The sequence below is a fragment of the Pipra filicauda genome, unplaced genomic scaffold (assembly GCF_003945595.2).
Source record: "Pipra filicauda isolate LSUMZ 115617 unplaced genomic scaffold, ASM394559v2 scaffold579_size272245_pilon, whole genome shotgun sequence".
Classification (NCBI taxonomy): domain Eukaryota; kingdom Metazoa; phylum Chordata; class Aves; order Passeriformes; family Pipridae; genus Pipra; species Pipra filicauda.
The window spans coordinates 263,387-272,189 of record NW_024104730.1 but is presented as its reverse complement, the minus strand read 5'-3'; the positions used below and the strand labels follow the sequence as shown (position 1 = coordinate 272,189).

Genomic DNA, 8,803 nt, shown 5'->3' with positions numbered 1-8,803 from the left:
AAGCGGCGGGGCGGGGGGGGTTGGCTGGAGGGGGGGTTCACTCCGGCTTAGAGGGGTGAGGGAGGGGTGGGGGGGGGGCTCCCGGGGGGGTTCACCGAGCGGCGGCCGCGGCCATTGCGAGTCATGTGCTCGCGGGGAAACTTTACCCGGGGCTGGGCCGGGCGGGGCGGCGGCGGCGGCGGCGGCGGCGGCGGCGGCGGAGGGAGGGGGGGGAGCGGCGGGGGGACACGCCCCTTCCCCGCCGGACCCGCCCCCGGACCGCCCCGCCAGCCAATGGAACGCCGTGGAGGGCGGGGCGTGGGCGGGGCCTGGCGCCGCTTTGTAACTCTTTGAAGTCTCCAGAAAGCGGAAGGGGAGAAAGTGGGTGCGCGCGCCGCGCGGGGGGGGGGGGGCTCTTAAAGGGGCCGCGCACCCCAAGCTGGGTGCCCCTCTTCCCCCCCCAAATACAGGAGGAAGTGGTCTGACAACACCACCCCGCCCCCCATCCCACTGACCCCTCCCCTGCCTCTGGACATCGTGGTCACCCCTCAGGGTGAAGGATCGCAGCACCAACATGAGGGAATACACGGGAGGATGGGTGCTCCCTGGGATGTGAGGAAGAGGGGTGAGGGATGGGGGGAGTAGGAATGGAATGTCCCTGAGCTGGCCCCTCCTCAGGCTCAGAGGGGAAGGGTTGGAGAGCACCCATAGTACTCCTGGGTGTGTAGAGGGTCTGTACCCAGGGAGGGAGTGCCTGGTGGTCTGTCTGTCCCCAGGAGAGATGGTTATGCCAGGATGGGGGTAGAGACACGGACGTGGACATGGACACGGACATAGACACGGACACAGACACAGGCTACCAGCCACCCCTCTGGGAAGCCAGAAGGGACACCGAGAGACCTGCACCCACCGGCACAACCTGGACCCTGTGACAGGAGGGGACAAAAGGGCAGGAGCTCCCCTGGGGAGACACCTATGAACAGTGTGGGCAGCCTCAGCACACACCCCGGGGGGGTCCCGCTACCCCCACACTGCCCAGGACCCCTGGGTGCCTGTCAGGCCTTGCAGCCCCCACACAAGAGGGTGGTGCCCACTGGGACACTGAACACCATCCTCTGCCTCAGTTTCCCCCGTGTGCTCAGCAGGGCCAGGTGGGACCCCTGGATCGGGAGCAGCCAGGCCAGGGCACCCCCAACCCGGCACGGCCCCATCCCCGCACACTGAGGCCGCGGCGCCGGCGTGTGCTCAGCCCAGAGGAATGTGCCAAATCACTCCCAGATGTGCTCGGCGGCCGCTCCGACCCCCCCTGCGCCCCCACTGGGGACCCCCAAGCGCCCCGTGGGCGGCTGAGCCCATCACCGGTCGGGTCCCACCCTGCCACGGGGCCCAGGCCCAGCCCGTGCCGCGGCGTCGTGGTGCCGAGGCCCAGCCGTGCCCCAGGATGGGCAGGAGGGCGGCGAGTGCCAGGGCGCGGCCAGAGGTGCCACCAGGACAGGGTGGCTGCGTCCCCGGTCCCGCCGAGGTCCCACGGCCCTTGCCCGGCGTGGGCCCGGTGGTGGCACAGCGGGGTCGTGTGGGGTCCTGCCCCACACCCCCGGCCCCGGTGCCAGGCGGGAGCAGCCGAGCGGAAAGGGGCTGTCAGATGGAATCTGGGTGCCGGCGGTGACGGCGCGGCGGGAGGCGGCCGTGCCCGCCACGTGGCCGCTTATGTAAGGAGAGTGCAAGGGAGGACAGCGAGGCAGCCGGGGCACCGGGGACACCGCCGAGGGGACACCGGGCCCCCACCGCGCGCACGGGCGGCTGTGCAGCCGGACACGCGCCCGCGGGGCTGCCCACGGCACAGCTGGGCACTGCCCGGCCCCGTGGGCACAGCACGTGTGTGTGCGGGGCTGGGGGACACGGGCACACGTGTGCAGGGTGGGGGGACAGGATGGCAGCAGCCCCTTTGGCCTCCCCACGCTGCCGCCACCCCGGTGTCCCGGGGTGTCCCCTTGCTGCTGTGGCACTGCCAGCCCGCGGTGACGGAGGGCCCCGGCGGGAGCTCCGGCACCCACGCACTTGGATCCGGCTGCGCCATTGATTTTTCATCCACTGCAGCTGAGAGCAGAGCCAAGGCTGGCACTGGCATGGCCAGGGGGGCCGTGTCCCCCATGTTGTCCTGCTGTCCCCGTCCCCACCTGCACAGCCAGGATGCTCTGGGGACAGTGCCGGCACTGGGGACCCTCCAACCTCGGCCACCACGGCCTGTCTGACCCAGGCATGGGGTGCCCCTGTGCCCTGCCTGCAGCTGCCTGTGCCACCGTCACCTCACCTGGCACCGTGGTGGGCACAGGGGGGGCTGGGGCAGCCAAGGGGACATGGGACACAGGGGCCGTGCCTGCGTCACCACCACGTCACCGCGGCCCCACACGCTGCCAGGCACTTCCTTCCTGACACCATCACCATGTGCCACATCCCCACATGCTGTGGGGCTGCATCACTCCCCGGGGCCTTGGCACAGGGCACGACACGACTGCCACAGCCTGTGGGGAGCCAGGGACCCCCGGGCAGCCCCTGCCCGGCCCAGCTCTGCCCACGGGCAGGAGGACACCAGTACAGCCCCACAGCCTGGTGACAGGTGGCAGGGCCACGGTGCCTGCTGATCTCGTGGCATGGGGAGGGGCAGGGACAGGGTCCCCCCAGGTCCCTGACGTGGCGAGGGCGCAGGGACGCGGCGCAGAGCGGGCACAGCCTGGGCTGACCCCGCCGCCCGCCCGTGCCGCCGCACACGTCCGACACATGGCAGTGCCGGCTATAAATAGCGCCCGGCAGCACGGGCTGAGCCTGCCTGCAGCCCTCGGGGCTCCCAGAGCCCCCCTGTGCTCCTCTTGCCTCTATTTCCCCACTGCTCCCCATGGCCAGTGGCAGCTGGGGGGCCCTGGGTGCCCCCGAGGTGTCTCCTGGCCTCACAGGGAGTGGGAAAGGGGGTGGGAAAGGGGGACTGCCCTGGGATGCCCCGTTCCATGGTGGGACCCAGCAGCCTCACCAGGCTCCGCTTTGTCTGTGTCCTTGTCCTGGGCACCCAGTGCCAATGTCCCCATGGGGATCCCACAAGGCCACGGAGCCAAGGGGCAGAGCCAGGATGGGGCTGGCACACAGCAGGGTCACACCATGGGGCCAGGGGGAAACTGAGACACACTGGGGATCCATGTCCCCCGTCCTGTCCTGCCCCCAGAACCCCTTCCCTGTCCAGGAGCTGCTGAGGGGGCAGCCGGGGGTCCCGGGGGACTGGGTGGGATGGTCAGAGGTGGGGTGTGATGGGGGATGGGTGGCACTGACAGAGCCTCGTCCCCTCCCTGCTCCCCCGCCTGCCCAGAGCCCACCACACCCCCCCGAGATGGGGAAGCTGCAAAATTAGGTCAAAGCGTCCATTATTTAACAGAAACGAAGGAGCTGCAGCCAGGAGCGGGGGGGGGGAGGCTGGGGGGGGCTGCAGCCCAGGAGAGGGGCAGAGGGAGACAGGGATGGGTCCCCACAGCCTTGGGGGAGGGACCAGGGGGGCAGTGGGGGAAACAGGGGGGGCAGGAGCCAGAGCTCAACCAGAATGACTTTATTAATGGCAGGAGATAAAGGGGTCCTTGCTGTTCCCCCACCCCCGGCGGACCCTGCCCCCCCCTCTGCCCCTGCCAGCACTGGGACCCAGAGCAGGGCTGGCACTGGGACGGTTCTTCCTGCAGCCAGAAGGGCCCAAAAGGTTCTGGAGGGCTCCAAAGGAGTCAGGAGCAAACACTGGATCCCTGGGTCATGGCAGGAGCAACAGCAGACCCCAGGATCACACACGGGGTTGGGAACAGGGCCAGGAGCACCAGCACCCGCCACTCCCAGCTGCAAAGGGGTTGGGGGGGCTGCAAAGGCGCTGGGAGAGGGTCTTCCAGCCTCCTACCTTGGCTCCCACAGATATCATAATATACCATTAATAATATTAATATATTAAAAATATTAATAAGAGAACCCCAGACTGAGGGCCCCAAGGCACAACTTGACAAGTGTCCAAGGCTTTGGGAGCCATTTCTCTGTTCCAGCCACAGCACTGAAATCCCCCTGGGGCCATGGGGAGGGGGCTAGTGCAGCCCCTGGGCCAGGATGCTGCCCACCAGCGCTGTGTCCTGCAGCCTGTGCTCCAGCGCCGCCTCCTCCAGCTTCAGGGAGACCTGGGAGGGAGACAAGGGATGCTCAGCACTGCCCTTGTTGGATCCTGCCCTGCTGCCGGACCCCAGTCCCACCACCAGACCCTGCCACCCCCCTGGTACCTTGGCCAGCCGGGCCTCCTTGGCCCTCTTGAGCTCGAGGACACCGCGGGACTCCAGCAGGGTGACAAGGGACAGACACTCGGCCTGGTCGACGGCGGGGAGCTGCTGCCTCCGGCACACCTGGCTGTAGGTGTCGTGGAGCTGGGGAGGGCAGAGGGGTGTCACAGTGCTGGAGTCACACCCCAGGGAGACCCTCAGGGACACCCACCCGCTGCCCAGATCCAGCCCCGAGAGGGTCCTGCTGCCACTCACCTTGCCCAGGGTGACTTCACGGGCGCGCAGGTGCCGGGAGAGCAGGAGCAGGGAGCAGAGCAGCACCTTCTGCTGCAGTGGGAAGGTGTCCTGGGCCCCCTGGGGCCCCCCTGCCAGCCGGTCCCCAAACACCTCTGAGAGCACCCGGGAGATGTGCAGGAGCCCCACGCGCTTGGGGACGGGGGACACCGGGGAGTCACCTGTGGGACAGAGAGGGGAGTGAGAAAGGGAGGCGGCAGCGGGGAGCAGGTGTCCCAGAAAGGGACCCCAGACCCCAATGAAGGCCAACCCAGAGGTGCTCCCCCAGGGTTTTGGCTCCAGCAGCACCAACTCACCCCCGGGCAGCGGCTTGAGCAGGGTCTGGCCTCGCACCTCCAGCTCCACCACCTCCACGGCACGTCTGGGGAGGGACAGCGCTGAGCACAGGGCAGAGGCACCTCTGGCACAGGTACCCCCGGTGCAGGGGACCCATGGGGGCTCACAGGTGCCATGCTGGCCCTGGCACTGCCAGGTTTTGGGGCACACACTGACCTGCAGACATCCAGGGCCTTGCGAGCATCACCAGAGACCGCGGAGACCTTGCGGGCGCAGAACTGAAGCGCGGCTGCGTCCAGGACGGGGTCACCGGCCACCTGCCGAGGCACTGGGGCCATCAGTGCTGCCCCCCGCACAGGCAGAGCCCCCCCATGCCCTCCCCATGTCCCCACCTGCCCCAATAGGATGGCAAAGCCCCCGATGTCTCCCTTGTGTCCCCCCGTGTCCCCACCTGCCCCAGCCGCTCCTGCAGGATGCGGGTGAGCTGCTCCTTGGTGTAGGGTGGGAAGTGTAGCAGGCGGGGGCTGCCGGCCAGGTGGGCTCCCAGCCTGGCCAGGCTTCGATCCGTCAGGTCCAGGGCGTTGGCCAACCCTGCAGGGCAAGGAGAGGAGGAGGATGAGGGCTGTGACCCGAGGAGGCAGTGGGAGGGGAGCGCAAAGGCAACCCTCCATCAGCCCCCTCAAAACAGGGAGGGTGCCCAGGGGGCAGTGCCACACTCCACACACTCACCCACGAGGACGAGCCTGGAGCTGGGCAGCCGGGTCCACTCAAAGAGGGTGTAGAGCACGTCCTGGCCTTTGCTCTCCAGCTGGTCCAGCTCATCCAGCACCAGGAGCCTGCAGGGGGAGCGCAGATGAGTCCCCACTCTGCCCACCCTCCCCTCAGAGCACCCTAAGCAGAGAGAGCTGCTGCCAGGCCACCTCTCCCAGCATCCAGGGGGAACCCACACCACCCCCCAGGGATGGGGAACTCACACCATGGGCCCCTGGGCCGTCAGATGCTTTTCCAGGCTCCGGATTTGCTCCCGGCCAGTGGCCGTGGGCAGCCCCAGGTGCTGTGCCAGGGCAGGGAACACACTGTGGGGGCTGCCCAGGGCCATGCAGTTCAGCACCACGGTCTTGCTCCCGGACAGCTCATCCTGATGGGAATGGGAATGTTACACCAGTCCTGAGCTGCTGCCCCCAGTCCAGCCCCCCAGAGCAGCCCCCTGGCCATGGCACAGACCTTGCAGTCAAGCAGAACACGGCTCAGACAGGCCGTTTTCCCGGTCCCGGGGGCTCCGGACACGTAGAGGCTGCCGGGTCGGTGGCCCCGGACGTGCTCCCGCAGGAACTGCCGCAGGATCCCAGTCTCCCGTTCCCGGCCCTGCAGCCGGTCAGGCACGGCCACATGCAGCACTTGCTTGGCCTGCTGGTAGCAGGTACCTGCACAGGGAGGGACAGGGCTCAGGGGGCATATGGTGCTGCCAGGACCCCATCCCTATCTCCATCCCAATTCCAGCTGTATCCCCATCCCTGGCTCTATCAACACATCTCAATCCTCATCCCTGGCTCCGTCCCATCCCCAACCCTATCCCCACACCCATGCCCCGTCCCAAACTCTATCTCATCCCCATCCCCATATTCCCCAGTTCTACCCCCATCCATTCCCCCATCCCTGCCCACACTCACCTTCCTGCCGGAAGAGCCTGGTCCGAGGGTTCTGCCCATTGACCCTCGAGCTCCGGGGGGTCTCCGGCCCCCCAGTCCTCGGGGTCGGCCCCGGGCTTTTGGGCTGCTCGGGGGAGGCCGGGGTCTCCCCGAAGAGCAGCCGCCGGCCCCGGTTCTCCTTGCTGCGCTTGGCCGGGGAGCCGGGCAGGGCCTGGGGGACGTTGCAGAGGTTCTCGTCACCTGCAGGGGGACAGGAAGCGGTGACCGGGCCGCTCTCCCTGGGGGGCTTTGTGCTTCATCACCTCCCAAACCCCGCGGGAGCAGCTTCTCCTCCCAAAATGGGGGTGAAGCGCCAAACGCAGCTGGGCCAGGGATAGGGGTGGGAGCCGAGCCCATCCGCCTGCCTCGACCGCCCCAGGGTGAGACCCCCACCCTGCAGGGGTGGGGAGGGGACGGGCCCCCCACCATTCCCGGGGGGTCCTAGGGCAGAGGGGGAACTCACCCAGGCGCTTGCGGGGACTCAGGGGCTGTACTTTGGGGCTCAAGGGCTGCGCTGTGGCCCGGGCCGAACATGTGCTCGGGGTGGCCTGGCCGGGGGAGCCCGAGGCCTTGGGGCGCGGCGAAGGGCCGGGGTCGCTCTTGGCCGGGGGGGTGGCCCCGAGGCGGCGGGCGCTCCTCGTGCGGGGGAAGCCGATGGTGGGCTGGCTCTGCGGGCTGCGGCTGTTCATGGCGGAGGCTGCAGGGGGAGGGAGACAGCGGTCAGGCGGGGGGGACCCCGGTCAGACGGGGGGGACTCCCAGCCCCGCGGCTCCCGGGCCCCCCCCCAGCCCATCCCACACCGGCCCTGTCCCCTATTTCCGCCCCCGTACCCCCCGGCACGACCCGGAGCCCCCCCGACCCCCAGAGTCCCCCCCGATCCCTCGTGTCCCCCCTGACCTCCCGTGTCCCCCCCTCTGCCACCACCGACCTTCTCGCGCCAAATCAGCCCCGGCTCCGCAGTTCGCGCCACCAGCCCGAGCTGGCCTCGCCCCTTCCTCCCCATTGGCTGCGCTGCCGCCGCCACCGCCAATCGCCGCGTCCGGAGGACGGATCGCAACAGAGCAGCCAATCAGCGAGCGTGCCCGAGACATGGCGGAAGGCGCGCGGAGCATGCTGGGAGCTGTAGTCCGGACGGGACCGGCGCTCCCAGTAACCCCCAGCCCGCCCCCGCGTGCTCCCAGTGCCTGCATCCCCCATCCTGCCTTCCCAGTGCCACCACTATCCCTCATCCTGCCTTCCTACTGCCACCCAGTCCTGCCCCACCCTTCTCCCAGCACTCTCCACCCTGCCTCCCAGCACTCCCAGTATCTCCCCCTTCCCACTTTCCTGTGCTCCCAGTTCCCGTACCCGTCCAATCCCACCTCGCCATGCTCCCACACCATGCAATCCCGCCTCCCCATGCTCCCAGAGCCCACGGTCCTGTCTTCCCAGTGGTCCCACTGCCACCAGTACCCTCCACCCTGCCTCCCAGCACTCCCAGTACCAGCCCGGCTGCAGACAGAATGCCCTACCCGCAGCCCCTGGGGCCATCACCCCCTCAAGAGACAAGAGGGGTCCCTGGGTACCCCCCCTTCTCCAGCACCCTCCCCCCAGGCAGTGCCCTTGACATCATTTATCACTTTATTACTTTTATTTAAATGCAATTTCCAGCTCCTCCAATTCCCTCTGTTCCCTCTTAGGAGGGTCCCTCGCTCCAGGAGGGGCAGAACCATGTTGACCCTTTATTTAACCCAAAGGGCAATGCTGAGGGGGGTCATCCTCCAGAAAACCCCCCCAAACACCCCTCACCCTTCACCCGCATTTCTCCAACCCCAACAGGGAAAGGTCCATCGTCATAGAAAAAAAAAACCAAACACCCAAATCAACCCCAAACCGTTCTGGGGGAGGTGCAGCCTCCCTGCAGCCCCCGCCACTTTCCTCCTACGGCGCTTGACAGGTACAAAGAGATCAGTAACTACGTTAGTGTGACCCCCCCCGCGGGAACACGGAGAGTCCGGCCGGGACCACCCGTCGGACAGGGAGTGTATAAGGCAAAACGTCACTGGCTCCCCCAGGGCCCCCCCCATGTGCCCCCTGACGTGTCAGAACCAGCACAAACGCCCCCCCCCCCGGTTCCTCCCCAGATAATTAGTGTTTTCTTGTTAAAATGCTCGAGTTCGGGGGTTCAGCGGTGAAAGCCGAGAGGACCCCACGCCCCCCATCCCAGCCCAGGGGGGAAGTGCCGGTTTTAGAGGGGACAGGGATGGGGTTCCCCCTCACCCAGCGCTGTCGGGGTCTCCC

The 8,803-nt window shown here is 67.9% G+C and overlaps 1 protein-coding gene across 1 annotated transcript; it reads right to left on the bottom strand.

Moving 5' to 3' along the window:
• Positions 1 to 3,633: 3,633 nt before the first annotated feature.
• Positions 3,634 to 7,635, bottom strand: CDC6 (cell division cycle 6). The gene is made up of 12 exons (XM_039387584.1): positions 7,452 to 7,635; positions 6,987 to 7,220; positions 6,506 to 6,724; positions 6,060 to 6,259; positions 5,810 to 5,973; positions 5,565 to 5,671; positions 5,287 to 5,426; positions 5,052 to 5,152; positions 4,856 to 4,920; positions 4,521 to 4,720; positions 4,269 to 4,409; positions 3,634 to 4,169 (listed from the first exon to the last, which is right to left on the bottom strand). Exons 1-12 carry the CDS (start codon positions 7,633 to 7,635, stop codon positions 4,080 to 4,082), a joined length of 1,845 nt encoding a protein of 614 aa, XP_039243518.1. The 3' UTR covers positions 3,634 to 4,079.
• Positions 7,636 to 8,803: the final 1,168 nt, after the last annotated feature.

What these genes read in the sequence shown, in the direction of transcription:
- CDC6 (XM_039387584.1), bottom strand. Translation starts at nt 7,635, where the DNA reads ATGCTCCGCGCGCCTTCCGCCATGTCTCGGGCACGCTCGCTGATTGGC. An exon ending in GGCTGATTTGGCGCGAGAAG is followed by an intron (nt 7,221 to 7,451) that starts GTCGGTGGTGGC and finishes CTCCCCCTGCAG; the next exon opens with CCTCCGCCATGAACAGCCGC. An exon ending in AGGAGGCCCGGCTGGCCAAG is followed by an intron (nt 4,170 to 4,268) that starts GTACCAGGGGGG and finishes TCTCCCTCCCAG; the next exon opens with GTCTCCCTGAAGCTGGAGGA.